The sequence below is a fragment of the Hippocampus bargibanti genome, linkage group LG07 (genome assembly GCF_051943395.1).
Source record: "Hippocampus bargibanti isolate YZ-2025 linkage group LG07, ASM5194339v1, whole genome shotgun sequence".
Classification (NCBI taxonomy): Eukaryota; Metazoa; Chordata; class Actinopteri; order Syngnathiformes; family Syngnathidae; genus Hippocampus; species Hippocampus bargibanti.
Genome location: NC_142740.1, coordinates 17,998,000 through 18,020,728, shown reverse-complemented (window position 1 = coordinate 18,020,728; position 22,729 = coordinate 17,998,000). Strand labels below are relative to the sequence as shown.

The 22,729-nt window shown below is 41.0% G+C and overlaps 1 protein-coding gene across 1 annotated transcript in view; it reads left to right on the top strand.

Annotated features, from left to right (window-relative positions):
- faf1 (Fas associated factor 1) overlaps positions 1–22,729 on the top strand; it is an 80,956-nt gene that overhangs the window by 26,655 nt on the left and 31,572 nt on the right. The window contains exons 8-12 of the mRNA XM_089000571.1: positions 5,959–6,039; positions 16,741–16,836; positions 17,851–17,974; positions 18,105–18,168; positions 18,284–18,365. Of these exons, the coding sequence (XP_088856697.1) occupies positions 5,959–6,039; positions 16,741–16,836; positions 17,851–17,974; positions 18,105–18,168; positions 18,284–18,365 (447 nt within the window). The remainder of the gene's footprint in view (positions 1–5,958; positions 6,040–16,740; positions 16,837–17,850; positions 17,975–18,104; positions 18,169–18,283; positions 18,366–22,729) is intronic.

The following is a 22,729-nucleotide window of genomic DNA, read 5'->3' as shown; positions in this document are numbered from 1 at the left end:
ATGCTTGTCTTTAAGCATCTCAACGACCCCTGGAGAGAAAATGACGCCTCGAACTTAACCTGAATAGATCTGGATTTTGCTCACCCCAGGTTGACCGTGCCCTTTATATATTTATTCCTGAGCTCAGATCTTTTTTTTTTACAATATGCTAAATTGAATAATGTTGTCCCACTATGTTCAGACTTATGTGGTCCTTTTGCAAGTTATCAATGAAAAAATAATTCCCGTCATTGTACCCTATTATAGCCGCAATGTGAATGAATAGGTCAATAAAAAAATCAGATATGAAACGCAGTGGATCAAATGGGGCATTCTTTTTTTGGAGCCTTCTATATTAAATAGCTACCGTAATTTTAGTTGTGCCTCATGCACTTGATCAATTTAGTGATATGCTAGATTCAAGCAACTATCTTGCTTGCTTTTTGTTCGCCATGCAACTCCACAGGGGTTGTTTGGCCCGGAGGAAGGGGTCCTCCACCAGATGAAGAAAAATAAAGTTTGAACTTCACTGGTCAATCTGGTGGTCTTTTGTTGTGTTATTACTGATGACAATGCTAATTTCAATCTTAGTTGGCAGTCCCACCAGCTGTAAACAATGCACTCACAATTTCCCAACCTTTTTTCTTCCACCCCTGCAACCATTGGAAGCTGGTTATGTTGTTTCCCTAGCGCCGATCAAGTCCCACACTCTGACATTGGAATAATGAAGCAAAAAAAAATCTTACATTGTGTTGACGATAACTGCAGCATTAAGATAGTAGGACTACATTTCCCCTGATTGTTAGATAATAAAGCAAGTGGTTATAGTTCTCATCTGACAAAACTTCAGTTAGCTATGAGACGTGAAGTAGAATGCCAAAATGCAGGTTTGTTAATAGGAAAGAAGTCGCATTATTTACCCAACATTTCCACAGATCGCATTGATAATTGCTGCTGTGGACTGCAAATTTCCTCATTGTGGGACGAATAAAGATTTTCTGATTCTGATTTTGTCCGACATTGTAACATTGGAAACATGCCGCCAGAAATAGCTCATACTAGGTTAATTTGATTATATTTCCCATCATTCTGGGTCACAGATGCAGGAAGACTGGTATAACGATAAGATATAGACCCATACTAGTGATTGAGAATGACAATGTCAATGTAATTGGAAGGAATTTGAATTTGAGTCAACAAGCTGAAAAGCCTACATTCATCCATCCATAGGGCGCACTGCATTACATTGGGCGCTGACAATTTTAGAGAAAAAAAGTCTCGGGATTTTACTTGTTCTATGTTCTTCAAAATACATCTGAATTAAAATGGAAATTGTTAAAGATGAGCGCAAGAACGTCTGACATTAAAACGTCAAACGGAATTAGAGATTTGCAAAATAATCCAATACTGTAAGTGTTATAGATTGTTGGTTGATGACATCTCAAATGAGGCGAAATGGAATTTGCTGCAGGACTGTAACTTCTTTTTCTTTCGGCTTTTCCCTTCAAGGGGTCGCCACAGCGAATCAGTGTCCTCCATCTTTAGAGGTTTGATTCGCATGTTTGTTTTGGCCAAGCTTTTACGTCGGATGCCCTTCCTGACACAACCCTCTGTATTTATCCGGGCTCGGGACAGGCACAAGAAGACTGATGGCTACAGAACAAGCAATTCGCTCAGTAAAAGGCTCCCAAACACAAAATGGGCATCATACTGCAGGACTGTATCTAGCAGGTCCAATTCATTCTGCCCTTTTCAAGGTTGCGAGGAACTGGAGGTTGACCCAGATCACCCAGTTGGACTACATTTCTACTACGACTAGTCACCAATCAGGTGCCGGGCACACATAAAGAGGAACATCCATTCAAAATCATATTCATTTCGTCTTTGAGTGGCGACTGAACAAACTGCGTGTACTGAATTCCGGCGAGTGAACTTCTACACCTTCAATGACTCCGCCATCCAGAATGCGGAGTGTATTTGTGCTTTTACGAGGACTTGAGGGTGCAACAAAGAAGTTACACCATATTCAACCAGCCTGGCTCCCCTTTCTGTTCATACTGTGTCTAGTCACAGACATATGGACTCCACTACAGAGTGCCCGTCTCTTGCTTCTCACTCTTTTGTCCCCTGCTTGTGCATATCAATGGGGACAGTCCTGTCTTGTTGTTTGTCTTCGCACAAGGCTCTGGCTTTGCCTTGTGGTTCTTCAGGATCTGCCCTTGCCCTCACCCCTCCTCTTCTTCGCGTTCATTCTCCATGTGTCTCTCAGTGTCCTGTCAGATCACAGGTCTGGGTACACTCTGATTGGCATTACTAGACAAGAGTGTGGGGGTAAGTAGCTGGCTAGCATGTGAGCTAAGCTGTAGAGCAAATGTTTGCCAGCCAAGTAGCGTGTAGAATAGAGATGGCTGCCGGGCTCCGAGATGTCCGTGACCAGACCCGTTGTCGTGGGGATTTCCCTCCTCGACTGCCCCCCGGGGTTGGGCCTGGGGCCCATCCGTGTTTCGCAGCTGGGAGTCATATAGGAACCAAAAGATGGCAAGGCTACTGAGCTGAGAAAAGGAAGGCGGCTAAAATAAAAGAATGAAAGACATCTGGTGCCTTGGGGAGATGAAGAAAAGAGAGCACGAGGGAGAAAGCTTGTGACTGTTTAATGGAAACTCTTTGATTCGCTTCCAGGCGGGGATTATAGGCAATTGGCATTTACAATGATCGGATCATTAATTTTGCTGTGAGAAGCATTGCCTTGTTTCTCAGCACCAAAGCCAGGCTAGGCAAATGTTCTTGATAACTTTCTCAAACACCCCTGTTTGAATGTCGCAATTTGAAATGGTGTTAACTTAAATACATTCACACCTTTACCTCCTGTATTTTCAACTCCATCCTTGTCATTTAATCAGCATCATAAACTGCAACAGTCATTCGATATTTGTCATCATGCCTTGCTCACAACAACATGATTTTTTTTCTTGGTCAAATGGCAAAAAGATATTTTGTTTTGACATTTGTCACCTCAGACAGACAAACACGCAACGTTGCCTCAAATCTTCACCAATCCTCTTACCATTATGGAAGACAGGTGGCAGCATTTAGACAGCTTTGTTGCTGTGTTGAACTGGAAAGTGTTACATTGTGACTAGAATGCTTTCCTTGACATTTTGTAAGGTACTGCAACATACATTTAAATTCTTGGATATGTTATATGCTGCGTTGTCCTAACTTTTAGTTGTGACCTGTAATTCTTCTTTTAAAATGTCAACTGGCAGAGTTTATGTCGCTTTGGATTAAGTTATCTTGTTCATGCACAAAAATGAGCATCTTGTCCCCAACTATCAGTTTGTCTCAATTCTTCTCTGTCCCCACCTCTCACCTTCACCCTCTCTGTGGTGGCCATTCGTTTGTTGTTTCTCTCAGGCTGCTTTAACCTCTGACAGCAGTCTCTTCATTACTAGTGTTTATGCCTCTCCTTTCCTCCCATCTTCTCATCGAGTGGCTAAGCGGTCAGGCAAATCCCTGTAGTGCGACTGGTCAAACATAGATATTACACTCTGTAATAACACTGGCCACCCGCTCTGACCCCCGAGTCCTCCATCCAAGCTATGACTTCTCTTCATGAGGGTCGGGTTGGAGCATGATGGTGAGTGCTTTACAACCTTCCAGACAAAGGGTAGATTGTGCCAGTCATTTATTATTTTTGTTCTATTTTTCGGGCCTGTTATAATTCTCTGTGATACCTGGCCCATTGCAATTACATCACTCCCAACATCAGAGCATCATGGGGGTGGAAAAGCTGCCTGTTCTTGACATTCATTTTGGAGTGACACGCTCAGATATATTGTAACGTTTACCTACATAGTTATAGCATTGAAACTGTAGTTGTACACCACTGCAAACTACAATGACATTCGGGGTGTTCACACGGCATATTTTACTCCAGTAGAGCACCGGCGGTGCCCCCCATGGAGCACTCACACCGACAATGTTATACCAATGTATCCCCTGAAAACAGCTTAAACCGTAGAAAATTTAACGCCGCTCATAAGGTGGTTTAAAAATTACTCGGGAGTAAATGCTAGTTTGTGGAGCAGCACATATGCCACAAAAAAAGTGGGAAAAATGAAGTACACTTGACCTATGCACGTTTTATTTCCTTATTATTATTATTATTATTATTATTATTATTATTAATGTACATTCTCCACTGCGAGACTAATAAAGGCAAATCCAATCCAATTACAGTGAGACCTCAACTTACAAACACATTATCTTACAAACTTTTCATCTTACAAACGTCAAATTTATGAATTAAACCTTATAATAAGCACTATCTTAGCACTATACACCACTATACACACCCACCACGGCTGGCGGAGTGATCTTTGGCGGAAGCACACGACCGAACAGCATCAGAGGTTAAGTTACCAACAGTCCTTATGGAAGGTGACTCTCCTTCCATAAGCCATCAACGACGATAAAAAGGTAAATCAAACTTTATTTTACAGCAGTTTATTTCTTTAATTACAATCCTCGTATAATGCGCCTCTCTTTCCAAACAGCAATTCCCTTTGACCTTCGACCTCCAATGCCATTCCATCAAGCCATAAATGGCCATCTCAAATGTAAATAAAGTGACTTTATGATACAATGCAGTGTATTTCTTTCATTACAATACAATAGCACATTTATTATACATAGAATAAGGTATGTTGTGTGTAGTTTTAAGGCTTATTTAGTTGAAAAGCATATTTTATGGAAACCCGGGAACGGATTATTCCCATTTTAATAGTTTCCTATGGGAATTTTTTTTTAGATACACACTTTTCGCCTTACACACTCTGTCTGGGAACCAATTAAGTTCGTAAGTTGAGGTCTCACTGTATTATTATTGTTATTATTATCATCATCATCATCATCATCATATAACACGGTCACAGAAAGCACCGGAGCTAACACGCTTCTCTTTAGTGAGCAGCTCTATACGTGCGAACGCTCCACAAAATTGACACTGGTGTAAGATATATCGCAAAAAAATAAATAAATATGTGCAGCATCAATCCAATTGTGTGCTGTGTGAACACCCCGATTAATAAATGCTGGTGGGATGAAAAAAAGAGCATTTCTATCCTTTTAATCATAAAATGATTTTTTATTCCTCAGTTTGTGAAAGTAGTCATCATGTTATTGCAGCTGATGTGTCTCTCTTAACCCAGGAGGACCATTGCTCCCATATTCTTCACAATCCAGTGTTTCAGCCATGTGCTCGACATTGACAGAGACGTTGTGTTTGTAGCATTCTTTAAGTTTCCACTTGCATGACCAGTAGCCCTTTATATGCTCGGGGATCCATCTCTTCTTGGTACTTTTTACAAAGGTGGGATTTAACCTACAATGGGCAGTTTGCTCAGCATCATTGTTCAACCCCGCGGGCCTGAAAACTGTAGATTTCACAAAAAAAGTTGTACAATCCACGGCCGCAGGCCCTCAGACGCCGGTGGGCTTTGATCACCTTTCGGCTGGCGCACATCAGCCTGGCGTTAGGCCTTTAAACCAACAATGGATTGGACGGTACAGCGCAGCAACCTTTGGGCCAGGCGCTGCCGGCTGCTAAATGTTTAAAAGCCAGGAATGTTATTAATTGGTGCAAATACAGCATCGGCGCGTGAAATGGGGGGAGAGAAATACTGTTCAATTCAGAATGTGGAGCTGTTGATACTGGGAATTAGCCATGGCATCTGAGGAATGCTAAAAACACAGCCACCCTCCCTCTTTTTCCTTAGTGTGGCTTCATCCTTTGGCTGTTCTCCTTCATTTTTTGCCTCCTTTCTTGTTTTCCTGCACCATAAATACAGGATTCCTTGTTGGATGCCTTCATTGTATTTAATTTCTTGTAAAAAAAATGTATGATTGCAGATTTTACTACTACTGTACTGTATATGTAGGCTCCTAATATACAATGATGCCAATTGCTTCTGTTTGCAGGTGAAGAGGAATGTGTCAGACCTAACCAACATCCCAGTACGGCATCAACAGTGGGAAGGATGGCCAGCATCTGATGACTCTGTAAGAATCCACTGACACTGACTTTTTGAACAATATGTAGATTGTTTCAGTTGTCTCTTGTTTAGTTGTTTGATTGTGTGCTTCTTACCACTTGCAATACAATCACCGATTGCCTTGACTTGCATTTACCGGTGAGTGGCTTCATCTGTTCAAGGATTTGTGGACGGCCGTTGTTGTCTGGATACTCTATTATAAACACATAATTCATCACGGTTTGCTCGTAACAAATTGCAACCGCCAAGCCTAAACTTTGTTTTCCTTTAAATGGTCACTTTTCAAGAGACCCCATACATGGCCTGTTTGTTCAATCATTAACATTGCATCATCAAGACAGCAAGCCCTTTTCAACAACTACGCCTGATGGATAATTTGTAAGAATAACTCTACAAGTGTAGGTTGCTGAAAAATAATGTAGGTTTAAGAGCTTTCGGGCCAACTCCAGCGATACAGTATACAGTAGTTCCCCGTTGACCATGCTCTTGAATAGCGCTTGCTTGAATTGAAGACTGTAGTATTAAATGGTATTAGGATCACTGTCCGTAGTTTACCGCGGTGGCATCCTTATAGGTTCAAAATACATCGTAACTGTGCCATACCAAAGCCATCTGTCAGAAACTAATTAAGATGTCAAAGACCGCTCCCATCCTGTGTCCTCCTTCTGTGGACATTATAGCTCACATCATTGAGTCCCACTGACCTCACTCATCCCGAGGTCGCTCGTCTCGGCCATTCATCCTCCACAGAGTCAAGCTGATCAGAAGTAGAACCTTGAGGAACCTGTGACCCCTTTTGTCTCACCCCATCTTTGACAACGTATGTGTTCCCATGCTAATTGTAAGGGATGGTTTATAGTGCTACACTGCGGAGCCATTGTTCATGTATTCTTAGGTTCACCCTGAGCTGGTATTTTCCTTTTAGCTCCATGTGATCTTTTGGATCTAGTTTGAAGAGTTGCTATTGGCTTCTTCCCTCCCATTAAATGCAATTATTTATTTATTTGTTAAACTGGGAGCAGCATTTGCGGGGACAATTGAACCTACTATAGTTTCATTTAAATTTAAGGTTGTGTATTTAATAAAATTGCGTATAAACAGAATAATTGTGCTGAGATTTTTGGTACGGTGCTTTATTTTAGTGACATTATTTTTAGAATCTGACAAAAGTAATCAGAAATTGAAAAAGAGAATTAACCATTTAAAGTCTGACATTTCTTTTCAATTGTTGTTCAAGAGAAATATTTGAAGAAGCCTCAATATGAAACAAGCCTGGACAAAAAAATGCCCCCTGCCATTCATATAGGTTTATTATATTTTTTATTTGTTGTATTTTTTGAAAGGACAACCGGCGTCTCCGGACAAGTTGTGTCCATAATTTGTAAAATGGCTTCAAATGACTTTTACTGAGCGTACTTTAATAAGATTCCACAACATGTAGCTATATTTTACGTTTTAAGACTTGCACTGAATATTCAGGAAGTCTTGTTTTTGAGTTGGTGACGAGTCCGTACGTGACGTCACTAAAGGAATGTCCCTGACCGAAAAAAAGACGCATTGTAGCGGTCCTTCGATCACGTCAATGTATTTTGCTGTACTTGTTTGATCTGGGGGCCTCGTGTTTCACCCAAAAACTGTCCAAAGCTCCATATAAGGAATTTATCAGCCTGTAGAAACGGAGGTGGCCACAGGAGGTCGCCATTTTGTGCCTCTTTTTCAGTGAGATATTTCCCCTCAAAGTTGCCTCATAATGGCACAGAATAAATTCTTTAAACGATTGCAAACATGTATGCTTTCCTCTTCAGAACTATTTGAATCATATTCATAACTGGATGCGTAACAAGAAAGCATATTCTCCGAATCTGAAGCCATTGTTTTGATTCTCCAGCAATGCAAGACGTCTTGGTGTGACGTCATGAACTGGGAGCGGGACTTTCTGAAAATGCCCAATTCGCTGCTCAATTCTTTGCAGATTTTGGACACTTTAAGTCATTTTTTTAGTGGTGTTTTGCATTTGAATAAAAATATATACATACATAACATACTGCGTGTTTTGGGTATTTTAGATGCTATAAAACGTTTTTCTGATGTCAGTTAAGAAACAAAAAAGTGACATCGGTTGTCCTTTAAAGCTGTGTGTACTGAGTAATTATCCTGTTGCAAGACCCATGAGCCACAACTGAGACCAAGCTTTCTGTCACTGGACAGCACATTTTCCTCTGGAATACACAGTTACCCTGCCCACATTCCAGACACTGTGTCAGGTGTAGCAAATACACCCCTGAACAAAATAGAAGGGGACAGTGTTCTTTTCTTGGGGTGCTTCATTTTTGCACCCGGGGATCATATTGGTGTTGTTTTTATTTTTAGAATGTTTATGTACCTCGCACCAAAAAGTTCCAGCATCGTCTCGACTGTCATTAGGACATTATCTCAGAGGCTTTGTGGCTTCAACACTCAGTTGGTTGCATTCCAGTTTTGCTTTTTTTTATGATTTTCAACAGTGGCGTCCTCCTTAGTAGTCCGATGTAACAAGGCCTTGGAGTTAATTTCTTTGAAGGCTGCTGTGGGCTATTTGATCATTCATGTTGTCTGTCTCTGAGCGTTATCATCCATTTTCCTCCTGTCGCCAAATTCTGTGAAGTTGCCTATAGTTTATGATTAATATGCACAACTATTGTCACGGCAACATCAAGCTGCTTAGAATTTTTCTTCAAGCCTTTACCATATTTGTATTTGTTTTTCTAGTCCCACTAAAAACACTGACAAATGTCTCAGACCTTAAAAGGTATCCAAACAGTCAACGTTGTTCATTATTTAGCATTTTCATCCATGAACAGGCAATCATGAAACTCACTCCTGTATACTGCATTAATCACGTAACGGTGGGGATGAATTTATCGTTATCTATCGTTGGAGTTTGTGGTACAGCGCACACCGTGAGCGATAAATATGTTTAAAAAATAAACGCATCCCTCATTTGTACATTTACACAATAATGAAAGTTTTGTTGAACAAGTATTGACATTTTGCGGTCTTTTATCATGATACAAATTGATATATTATGCAGTGGATCCCCATTGGTGGTTTTGTATATGGCGGCTCAGGCCTGTTTGCCACCTGGATGAGGCGATATTAAAAAGCAGAGAGAAAGAAGTGTAATAATGGCCTCTGCTTCAACCTCAGTCCCCTTATTGAAACGTCTGACGATATTAATAGCGAAAGCCTGGGACTTGGCTGGCCAAGCAGGTGGGTAGTGAGCCAGTGTTAGTGTCTAGCTCATTAGCCAAGTCTCCTCTCTCGGGGTTTGGGCCAATAAACATGGCAGCCCAGAGGCCCAAGATTACGTTTCACTGCACAAACCAGTTTGCCTTCATTGGAATCGATTACCGCATGAGTCTACTTCCTCTCCTTAATTGTGTTATAATACTGTGTTTATCTGCTTGAATTGACATTAGTGTCTGTTTGTTTTTGCACTTATTTGTATTGCACACTGTGTCGAGGGTTGAATATCGAACACCAATACATTTGTACAACGCATCAGTGTCCGGAACATCAACTGACAAGGAAAGCAGAAACTCTCCAAAGTTTTCCACAATACTTACTCTCTGTGATTCTGGTTGACTTGTTCTAAAATCAAACGGAAAATTTCTCTGAGTGAATTTATTGCACACTTGTTTAATCCCCAAATAAAAGTAATATTTTAAAGAACATCCCCAAATGTTAAACATTGACTTTTGATTCCCTCAATATTTGAGGTACAAGCAAATTTTACGTCGTTGAGAATGACGATGTGGAAAGCGACAGTCACGAATTCACTTTCAGCCGTTTATTGAATGAGGCAAAACAGTCGCATGGAGCCGATGTTGACATTGAAAGAGAGCCTCTTGGTCAATGGCCTTCCCGACTGCAGTTTTTTTTACGTCACTCAATGGGCCACGCCTCTTAACTCATTCACTGCCATTCCTGAATTTATTCGGGAATTGAAAATATGATGTGGAGCGCTATTCCTGAATTTGTTTGGGGTTTAGTTCTTGAGGGTGTGCGATAAAGCGCTGGTCAGACCTCTGGAAATTTTTTTCCCTTCCACGACGGCGCAGCATTTGCCTTTCGTACAGCTCCCTTCTTTGCACCTCATGTTACTCCAGACCCATATAACTTGGGAATTAACTCTTTTTTTTTTCTGATGAAAGAAGAAAGTCTAAGGTTTCTAATGTTATAGTGAATGTTTATGTCGTCGTAAAAGTCATTATTCTGTTGGACATGGAATTTGAGTGAAAATGACAAAAACCCTGGCAGTGGAGTGGACACATTTTTCGCACGTCTGGATTAAAGGCACGCAACAGCACACATCATGTATGTACGTAAATGAACTGATAGCTTCATTATATTTCATAAAAGCAGTATTTCTTTCCATTCTTTGTGTTATGTTTGTGTATTTATATTTAACAATAATGTCCCAATTATTTTTTAATAATAATAATACATTTAATTTCAAGCACCTTTCAAAACGCTTTACAATAAAAACAAAGCACACAACAATAAAACTATCGGTGAAATGATAAATAATAAAATAGCAGATTTAACTCGACATTGAAAGCAATTTTAAACAGATGGATTTTGAGGTGGGACTTGAAAATGTTTGTGTTTTTTCATCAAAAACACAAAAACTGGTCTGGAATTGATTTGATATGAAGAGGGTAAATTGACCCCTTGAAGGGAAAAGTCGAAAGGAAAAGAAGAAGAAGGGTAAATTGAGACACCAGCTTGATGACGAATCTAACTTGTATATCAAGTTATCCCTTTAAAAATGAAGTTAACTACTGTGGTACAACGGAATAAAACGAAAATGTCCTCACTTCTTGATCACGATATATCGAGAGGGAACAGGAAGATGTCAGTCATAGATCTTGCTGAAATTAATACCAGCATTTCAGACTTTCTGTCAGGTTTTGCGACGTGTAAAATGTTTTGAACCCTTGATATTTTTTTTTCTCTTTTTGAGATTGTTTTACTGGGACTTTTGTTTGAAACCTGAATTGTTCCACTTCAAAATTTGGAGCTTTTACTAATGTGTAATCTAAACGACAAGCAGCAATGCAGTTGCATGTGTGAAATCCGTAATTTAAATGCTCCTGCTTGATTCATCAGAATATTCATATTTTTCTCACGTAGTTATCCTTTCTATGGAAATAAAGAGGCTCTGAAGCCATGCTGTTTTGTGTGTAATTGTGTCATGTATTTTCTAAGTCCAGGAAATTAGCTTGTGAGAGAGACATTCTCACATTTTGGAGGAACTACAGTAAAGTCTCGTTATATCGATATTCAAGGGAGTCCGAAAAAATATCGATATAACCGGGACTATCGATATATCCGACCCTGTTTGCATGTAATTTTCTCCGTGCGTGCATGGAAATAGTATCGATATAACCGGGACTATCGATATATCCGATATCGATAGTCCGAGACTTTACTGTAGGTTGTTAAGTGTTGCATCACCTTGGTACTGTCTACTCAATGTGTTTTATTGTTTATTGTTCTCCCAAGTTATTCAAGGTTCTAAGGAACCTTGAAATTGGATTAGGATAATGCTCACATATCACTGGACACCAGTTGATTCACTTTGCTGTGTTATTGTATGTGCTTTCCTTCTCCCATTACCTGGTGGTTTCCATGTGGGCCACGTGAGTCACTATGATTGACAGCGCTTCCTCAATACCTGTAGGTGTGATTGACAGGATCCTTTTATTACATCCTTTCATCCTCTCAAGCCCTCAGCCCCCTCTGCAACTCATTCTTCCCACAGTCCTGTAATTGCTGACATTTATGTAGTGTTTCATGGTGTTTGCTAATGTATTAATGCTGCAGAGCCCGAGAGATGCCTCGCCTTGTAGGCCAGCCCCTCTCCCATTTCCCAGCTGGCATTAACGGAATCGTCTACCTGACAGTGGCCTATGAAATCATACTTTTATTGTTTGGAGGTGGTGAGGGGGGCTTTGGTTTCCATAACAACACAGCTGAGCTGTAAGCTCAGGAGACCTCTCATTCGATCGCTGCTTTCAGGTGATACTCAGATTCAAGTTCCGTCTGTTGCATTTTCAATTTTTTTCTTCCCTCATTAAATAGCCTTTTTCCATGTCCCTCAAACAGAATTTCACAATGTTAGTAGTAGTTTGAAAGGCAACATGGAGGCTGCACATCACCCATCGAATAGAACTTGTGACCCATATTTCAGTTTCATCCACTTTAACTGACATTTTTTAATGACCCACTCCCCCCCCCCCCCCCCCCCCCCCCCCCCCCCCCGCCCCACAACCCTCCTGTCCTTTAATCATACCATTAAAAAATTGCAGAATAAGATGGAACTACCATTAGCACAGCTATCAGCAGCCATTATTTTATAACTGCCAAGCTCCCTAATCCAAACAGTGTGTACGCAAGGGAGACAACAGAAAGAATGAAGGAACAAAAAGAAAGATAGGAAAATAGTGCAGGGCGAAAGAGGTAACACGATTGGAGGGAGGCTGAGAGAGAGATGGGGTGTGAGAAAGATGAGAGAGAGAGAGAAAACATTTTTCTTGTATTGGCCCCTGAATGCTTGGAGCCTCAATGCAAGTGTTAATTAAAAGAATCCAAAAAGAGGAGCCGGATCCTTTTGTGAGTAGATGTGGGAGAAGCCAATTTGTGGGGGTGGGCATGGGGGGTTAACCTTGTCACCCCATCCTCTCATGCCCTGCGGCGCTTCAGCCTTGTTTCCACATTTTACCACTGAGCCTTCAAGCTGCACTTGTGTACCTCAACATCAGGAGAAGCCATGGGGTCAAAGCGAGGAAGGGGATTGAGAAGCTCTTCACTCCCAATGTTGCATCCATGTCAGCCCCCAATGCCCGCTGGCTGTTTTTTAACAGAGGACCTCATCAACTTTATTTATACACTCATGCCGTACTCAAACCAAAGCCCATCATTGTGAGTAGTGTGATAAAGGGTTTACGTAGATCCTCTCAATGGCCGCTGTTAAGATTCTCATATTTGATTGCCACTCATGTCCTTCAGACCCTTTATGTCTCAACGGCAACATCATCTCTTTCTCCCACTTGTAGTTCACCTCTCCACTCAGTCTTGTGGCCCTATTTATTTTGTATTATTTTTGTCAATAAACCCTTCATACATTTACCTATGACAAATCCTTTTCCATCACTTTAGGCATGGAGCAATATGAATTGCACATTTATTTCATGCCCAGAGTGCTAACCAAGCTGGAGTTATGTTACATGAGCAAATATAAGCCAATCCAGTTAAGTGTTCTTCGTTGGTGTTCCTGAGTTGTGATGCTTTCACTCCGGTACACTCACTACAAATTGGTAATGCGCCAGAAACACAATCTGATTTGCCTTTTTCCATCAGAAACACAACACGACAGTCAAGTGAACGGGAGTTATTTTTGTACTTGAACAGTTTTGGTGGGCCCTGGTATGTGAACCAACTTTATCTCCTCTTGACCACATCCAAAAGTGTGTTTTTATGCGCGGAGCACAGTAAAGCATTTTTTTTTTTCATTTTCAATTTTGGCCATTTCACTCTTCCAACACACACTGTCCGGAAGGATATTTCAAATATGATTTACAGACGACAGCTCTTAAATGATGACTGTTTTAACGATAAATATATGTTAGGCTATGTTTTGTTTTTTACTTTTGACATGGAACTTAAAGGACAACCGACACCATTTTTTTTTGGTTTCCTAACTGACATCAGAAAAATGTTTTATAGCATCTAAAATACCCAAAACACGCAGGCTGATATTTTTAGTCAAATGTAAAACTCCAATCAAAATGACTTATAAAGTGTCCCAAAACTACTTAAAAATGACCTCAGAAAGTTTCAGTTTCAGGAGGTCCCGCCCCCCTGTTCGTGATGTCACACCAGGACGTCTTGCCTTGCTCGAGAATCAAAACAATGGCTTCAGATTCCGAGAAAATGCTTTCTTGTTACTCATCCAGTTATGAATATGATTCAAATAGTTCTGTAGAGGAAAGCATAAATATTTGCAATCGATCAAAGTAGTCCTTCCGTCTCATTGTGAGGCGTCTGGACTCCAGTGTAGGGCCCAGAAAATGCACAAGATGGCGCCCAATGTTTGTTGGAAATGGGCTGATTTGTCTGCTGGGAATTTGTGTCAACTAGTATCAAATAGTCATCTTGGTGCAACACACAACGATTCACCATCACGTTATTTATGTTTTTTCCTTCTAATTTCGCCATCAACACAAAGTTTTCAGACCAAACAAAGTACCCAAAATGTATTGTGTGACGCTTTCTCGGTAAGAGGCGTTCCAGACGTGACGTCACGTCAGGTATCGTCATCAACTCGAAAACAAGACTTCCTGAATATTCTGCGCGAGTCTTAAAACGTAAAAGAAAGCTATATGCTGTGGAATCTTTGTAAAATACGCTCAGTAGAAGTTATTTAGTACAACTTGTCCGGAGATGTCAACCGACGCCTCCGGTCAAGTTGTGTCCATTTGTAAAATGGCTTCAAATGACTTCTACTGAGCGTATTTTACAAAGATTCCACCGCAGTTAGCTATATTTTACATTTTAATACTCGCGCTGAATATTCTGGAAGTCTTGTTTTTGAGTTGGTGACGAGTCCGTACGTGATGTCACTGAAGGAACGCCCCTGGCCGAAAAAAAGGACACATTGTATCAGTCCTTCCATCACGTCAATGCATTTTGCTGTGCTTGTTTAGTCTGAAAACGTCATGTTGCACCAAAAAGAGCCAGAAGAGGGCGACCAAGCTCCATATAAGGAATTTATCAGCCTGTGGAAATTCCCAATTCACAGCTCAATTTTTTTGCAGATTTTGGACACTTTAAGTCATTTTTATTTGTGTTTTGCATTTGAATAAAAATATCATCCTGCGTGTTTTGGGTATTTTAGATGCTACAAAATGTTTTTCTGATGTCAGTGAAGAAACAAAAAAGTGACGTCGGTTGTCCTTTAAATGAATGTGTATTTCAGTACAATCAAATTTGTGGTTTTTCAATTTTAACACACCAATTGTTATCACAATTTTTTAAGAGCTGTATTCTGCAATCAGCTTTCTACGCCTGAAATTTTCAGCAACTACCCACTCTCATTTGAGAGGCGTCCGAAGATGTTGTACTTTACCTTGGAATTGTATCAAAATGTCTCTTTAATCTTGTCGAGTACACCACAAAACAGACCAATAGTTTAATGTAGCTGACACGCTTGAGTGGTCATTGTGTTCTCTTTTGCCATTGAATTGTAGACCTGCCTAAACAACCACTCTCTTTTTAAGAGAAACACGCACACACTCCCGCTGTCTGTGCAGGCCTTTTCAGACTCAATTATCGTTGCATGTAATCGTGTCCTGATTCAAACATGTCCAGCTGCTCTTTGTGTGTCCGAATAGATCACAGCACCTCTGCAGGGGACGAGCAACTCCTCTGCCTCTTTTCTTCCACTGCGCACAGCCCGCATGCCCTGACTCGGTCCTGTTTTTTAGAAGTTCACTCTCCCAGAAAAAAAAGAGTCTGCATCTGGGCCTCTGTATTCACTTTCTCTTGCACAATTTGCACATGTCAGTGAATATAGTGTTTTATCGCTTGGACAATGGTATCATTCAGGTTATAAGAGATGGAAAGATAGCACTGCCAGTCATGCTGTTAATGGGTTTTGTTGACGGCAATTAAGATGTTATCTTGTTGAGGAAATATTGACTAGATTTCTTTTTTCCTTTTTTGTGTTGTGTCCCCACATTGTTATACGATGGCAATTAATCTCCAATCACATCGCTTTTTAAAAGCAGGTGTCTCTGGTTTCACTCTGCTTTGTACGGCTCATATTGTTGATGTCCCTTGGGCCTAAGCCTGCAGGTACCATTTGTAATGAGTCCCTACTGCATTCTGACATTTTCAGTCCTGACTTTGGATTTGACTGTTCATTCGTCTGCAGTTTTTTATGTCACTGTCATTTCATTCAAATTATTTGATAATTTTCTGATCTTTTGTTACTCATCTGGAGCGGTTTTTGCAGACATTTGCTGCTTATACTTTTGATCCCTCCATCAAATTTGAATAAAACCGACTCAAATGATCATCACCAAGTTCTTAGCTACCATCTCCTTTTTATTTACAATGAATTACGTGTTCTATCAAGAATTACACTAAGTCTAAGGTGAGCAATTCATTTTCCAAATGGGCTATGTGAGAACCTGGAGTGTTTGTTTTCGAAAGGCCACACCAACACGCTCCTCAAAATTGTCTTCCATATTACATTTAATGAATTCCATCCATCCATCCATTAAATGGTGCTAACATGATGTGTACTAATCGCAAGGGACTCTTTCTTCCCACCTCTATGCATTATGTAAAAAAGTTGCTTACATGAGAACCACAGTTGGCACCATCACAGTTTACCCCCCCCCCCACCCCACCCTTGGAAAAAGGCACTAGAGGGGTGGTCAGAATAAGTTGCTTATTATCACAGCAACGTTAAGTTGGCAACAACACAAGTCGCTGGTCTTGCTCCATATAGCACATTAAAATTAAAGTGCTGCCTCCGAACTAGAGTACCTCATACCTTATAGAGTATTTGGCTTTATTTTCACTAAAGGCAGACAGGCTGAACTTTGCGAGGTCTATGTTAAGGTGTCAATGAATGGCTTTTTATTTCCTGTCTTAGATAACGCTTGCTGCCTCTGGCATCACCTATCCCTGCCATCACCTCACTGTTTGTCGAAGGTCCTCACCAGCCAATGCTCCAGAACCCACAGAAGAGGTATTTAGATTTTTACTCACACAAGCACGCACACGCACACACATGGAAATTGTACTTTGTTTACATTCCTCCTTTGTTCTGTTTGTGTATATACACAAACTAAAAAAACAGGAAAAAGATAATGTGTCGGACGTTTCGCTTCTTATCCAAGAAACTTCGTCAGCAAACTAAATTCTAACTGGTAATTTAGGCCCGATATATCTATCCCTACTGTCCAGACATGGTGGTGCCGGACTCTGCTATGATAGATCCCTGCTCTCAGGTTGGGGGGAGCAGATGACTACTCCCTGCGGCTCCACTGATTGTTCTTATTGTTCTGACTAACGACTGGCCTGATTGCTCCACTTCCTCCGGTATCACCGCATTACTAATCCTGTGTTGCCTAAGTAGGCTGTTGTACGAACGATCCAAATTGAACCTCACCCCACCATATCGGTTTAGTGCAGGATTTAGCTGTTTCATGAAAATCGCTTCTTTTACTCCCCTTTCAAACCATCTGTTATTTCGCTAAGATGTTAACCTCATTGTCGTCAAATGAGTGGTTGCTAGCTTTTAGGTGCGTATGTACTGCCGATTGAGACCCACTAGTATTATCCCTGCGATGTTGATAGTCTTTTTTTGAGAATTTGTTTAGTCTCCCCAATGTACTGCTCTTTACAATTTTCATTCTTACAGTGTATTGAATAAACTACATTACTTTGTTTTTCATTTGGCAGCCTGTCTTTTGGATGCACTAATTTTTGCCTTAAAGTGTTTATTGGTTTGAAATAAGTAGGAATTTTGTGTTGCCAAAGGACTCTTTGTAGTTTTTCAGAAACTCCTGTGATGTAAGGTACTGCTACTTCTCTCCTTTTTGTATCTTCAGAAATGTTGGTTTCATTCCCTATTCTTTCTTTGTGACATTTTTTAAATGGCCACTGAGGGTACACACAGTATGCGAGTGCTCTCCTGATATGTTTGGACTCATTTTCTCTGTTATTGACATTTATTAAAATGAATCATTTACATTCGCAGTGCACAGATGTCCACATGATCAGCGACAGTGACGGGGACGATTTTGAGGACGCGTCAGAGTTTGGAGTGGATGATTCAGAGATGTTCGGAACGGGTGCCTCCGGCTGTCGGAAAACGCCAATGAGTATGTGCAGGACTGTTGTTAGACAGTTTGAAGAAAATGCTTTTTTTTGGTCATGGGAGTTTGAACTACTGTGCTGAAGCTTTGACTGCACACCCTCAGGCTGACCGTGTAATTGATTTTACCCCTGCAGTGCCAGAGAATAGTGAGAACGAAGCTGATGCCTTACTGCACTTTACTGCTGAATTTTCTTCAAGGTGAGCTCAGCGTTGTGTGTTTGCCATTCGAACCCAATATAGTCATAGTATAGTAATAGGCCATTGACTGTGAGCGTGCAACAATCTGTTTTTATACTATGTGTGTTTCCTGCAGGTATGGAGAAAACCACCCAATGTTTTTCATTGGGTCTTTGGAGGCAGCGTCTCAAGAGTCCTTCTATGGCAAAGCCAGAGAAGTAAGTTTGATAACTGTTTTCAGTCACGTATTGCCCATTGTAATAGCTATGCATCACAGCAGTAATATTAACATTAATAACAAAAGTAATAATAATAACGAATAAATGAATAAAAGTAGGGCGGTAGTCGTGTGCTTAGCGCGCCGACTTCAATTCAAATCCCGATCGGGCCTCCCTGTGTGGAGTTTGCATGTTCTCCCAGGCCTGCGTGGGCTTTCTCCGGGTCTTCCGGTTTCCTCCCACATTCCAAAAACATGCGTGGCAGGCTGATTGAACACTTGAAATTGTCTCTAGGTGTGAGTGTGAGCACCAATGGGTGTTTTTCTCTGTGAACTGTCTGGGATACACTCCGGCACCCCCCACAACCCTGCAATCCTCGTGAGGATAAAACTGTCTGGAAGATGAATGAAAGAATAAGGTTATCTCCTCTCATCATAATGTCTAAATTAATGTCTATTATTAATTAAAGCTAAGCGCAACATTTACTTTAGAAGATGAAAGGTGTGCCTCAATTAGTATCGGCTTCAAAAACATACAGTGATACCTTGGCTTACGAAGAAACTACACAAAATATACCTTATTTTATGTATAATAAATCTGCTATGGTATTATAATTAAATAAATAAACTGTACTGTATAATAAAGTCATTTTATTTACCTTTGTGATGGCTTGATGGAATTTCATCAGCATTAAACACTTGATGAGGAACGTAGCCTTCTTCTTTCACCATCTTGAGGAATGATCCCTTGTAGGTGCTTTCTCTGCGATAATTTTACCTAGTTCCTCATCAATTGTGTTCTGTTTAGCTGGGTTGATAGCTTTTTAGTGTACAGATGGCTTGTGCGGGTTATTTGTGGAGCCTGATTGATGGGAATTTTAACCTTGCAGTCTACATTCTGCCTTTGAACTATCAAAGTTTAAAGGAGTCCAAATTTCACGGTTTTCTATCCTTTTTGTCACTCTCTGTCGTCTGCCTGTCTCTTTAATGCCCTCACTGCTGCGTTCTTGACCAATCACGTGGCAGCCATTTTCATTTTCGGAGAATGGCTTCACTCTCTCTCTGTCTGTAAACCCCTCCTCACTGCTGAGTTTTTGACCAATCACATGGCTTTAACCGACGACTGGGGCCGGGGAATAGTGGACCAAAACAAGCCGGCTGCCATTTTCTTGTTAGGAGAACGGCTTGTTCGCGAACGACACATCACTCATTGTGGCAGCTCCGCGTATATCCCGAAAAATAGTTCGTATGCCAAGGTAAGATTTGGATAAATTTAACGGTCGTAAACCGAAAAGTTCGTAAGCCAAGGGGTTCGTAAACTGAAGTATCTGTATCTTCTTTTCCTTTCGGCTTTTCCCTTCAAGGGATCGCCACAGTGAATCACTATCCTCCATCTTCAGAGGTTTGATTTGCACGTTTGTTTTGGCCAAGCTTTTATGTCGGCTGCCCTTCCTGACACAAGCCTCTGTATTTATCCGGGATTGGGACCGGCACAAGACGTTTGTGAAAAACCGGTGATAGACACCATCCAAACTGTGGCTCACTTGCAAAGTAATTCAGTGTGGCCATGGCTCTGTTGCATAATAGATTAGAATTTCACCAAAAACATCCAATGTTCACCCCGGCTCCAAAGCTTTATTTATAGATGTCCACTTTCCTCCCTTGTGTTTTTCGGCACGTATCAATTGACAGTTTTTCTGTGGATTACACTCATTAGACAGTGAGGACACAGCAAGATGTGAAAGGACAACCGACGTCTCCGGACAAGTTGTGTCCATAATTTGTAAAATGGCTTCAAATGACTTCTACTGAGCGTATTTTACAAAGATTCCACTGCATATAGCTATATTTTACGTTTTAAGACTCGCACTGAATATTCCGGAAGTCTTGTTCTTGAATTGGTGACGAGTCCTTACCCTACGTCACTGAAGGAACGCCCCTCAGCGAGAAAGGACATACCTTACATCACCTCAATGCATTTTGCAATACTTTGTTTGGTCTGAAAACTTCGTGTTGATGGCGAAATTAGAAGGAAAACACATAAATAACGCGATGGTGAATCCTTGTGTGTGGCACCGAGCATCTATTTGATATTCACTGACAAAAATTGAAAGGAATTAATCAGCCCGTTTCCGCGGAGCTTTCCATGGAGCATTGTCACCCTCTTCTACCTCTTTTCCCCACCCAGATGACACACATTCGGTGCTACATTTCCCCCCTCAAAATGACACGGAATAAATTCTTTAATCGATTGCAAACATGTATGCTTTCCTCTTCAGAACTATTTGAATCATATTCATTACTGGATGACTAACAAGAAAGCATATTCTCCAAATATGAAGCCATTGTTTTGATTCTCGAGCAAGGCAAGACGTCTTGCCGTGACACCACGAACATGGGGACGGGACCTTCTGAAACTGGCCACTTCCGGTTTCAAATTGAAGTACTTTTTAGACACATTAATTTTTATTGGTGTTTTGCATTTGACTAAAAATATCATACTGCGTGTTTTGGGTATTTTAGATACGATAAAACGTTTTTCTGATGTCATTTAGGAAACAAAAAAGTGACGTTGGTTCTCCTTTAAGGGAGTTCAGATCAACCGGTACACAGCAAGCGAACAAGGGGTGGTGGAAAAGCACAACATTTGAGGTGTGCAGAAAGAGCAATCAGTCACAGCGGACAGAAGTAAATATGGTGACAGTGGCGGTTTGAGATAAAAACAACAACAGAATTTTAGCATTTCATCTGCTTCGCGGCTGATCCCTTCTCCTAAGCGGGTGCAATATGGCCACCTTCTCCCTAGTGCTCACCCTCTCTGTACTGCACTCACAACCACACGGGGTTCAAAACCAATTTCAATTTTGTTTTTTTTTAAGTCTGGGGGAGGCTTGAGTTAGCCTGCCAACTGTGCTGTGGTTAGAGTGGCTTTGGAGAAGATGGATATGTGCAAAGAATTTTGGAAGAAAACAGAAGCTTTTTGAGCTCCCCTTTGTTTGTCCTCTTTTGTCACAACCATCCGAGACACCAGGCCACCAAACTGATGTTTGGTAGTTTGCTTCCATATGCGCATGATTGTATTACTACATCTGCCATCCATCCAAAGGTTTCTGCCTCCATTTTTGTGTCCTAGTCTCAGAACAAACTTCCTTCATTATGGCAATGAGCTGAACTGGAAATGCACACTGGGATTATAACAAGAGGAATCAGTGGCACTCTGGGAAAGGCTAATCACTAAGCAAAACACTACATTTGAAGAAGTGTTTCTGAAGTTGTGTGTTTGATGGAGGCGCATGGCTGTTGAGATGCACTCAATCCATCCTTAATGAAAATGCTCTGGGCCGCAGAGCCGAGCTGAGCCCTCATGGGGATCAACGGTTAGTCAGAGTGAACAGAGGGAGAGGCCACCCATCGCTAACCACCATCCCCGCTAAATCCACATCAACGCAGCGGTTAATCATTCTAACCCCTCTCGCCTCTGCTCGCCACACCTCCGCGGTCTGCCACACACAAAGACACATCAAAATTCATAGCTTGCTGGAGTGGGGAATTCAGGGATTTATCTCTGCCAAGTACCCGCTTTAGAACCCGGCAATAGCCTGTCAGAGTCAAGGGGAAAGAGCACAACCAAGATGGCATCTGGGATCTTGATGCATACATATATGCATAAAATGTAGTGCTCTGAATCACAAGCTACTCTGTCTTGATTCAATATGTGAAAGAGTCACAAGACACTGAATAATAAATAGCTGTATTCATTCAGCCACAAAGATGTTTTAAAGAAGCCATCTTCTAAGCATGGAATCCAAAACCGGTAAGATTAGTTGGGAGATTTAGAGATTAAAAATTGACGATGTTTCCGTTTGTGCAATGTCAGATGTTTTGACCAAACCTCCTGTGTGGCTGGTCATTGATCCCCTGATGTGTTTTCCCACAGTGTCTGCAAGGTCATTAGATCAGCCATTTGATCGCTTGAAGCGTTGGCCTTTGCAGTCATCTGTATTACTATCACTGTCGGGTCTTCTCTGGCATCCCATATGGTTCTTCGTTTTACTCCCATGTCCTGAGTGCTATTTAAAAATATTGAATAATGTCCTCGCAGTTGGCTAAAAAGTTTTAGATACACCAAATAACATGCCAAACACCTCATTCTTTTCTGTTGCCATTTATACACCATCCACATTTTTAAAAAACCGCTCTTCTTGCCACATGGTATGGTATGATTTATCCCTATATATATTTTAGTGTCTGGCAAGTGCCGGTGGGATTAGTTTGATAATCCAATCCAGTCTGTGCTGTTAGATATGTAATGGCCACCTGTTATCTCTACCTCATGTTATTTTTAAGAAATTGCCAGCCATGTCA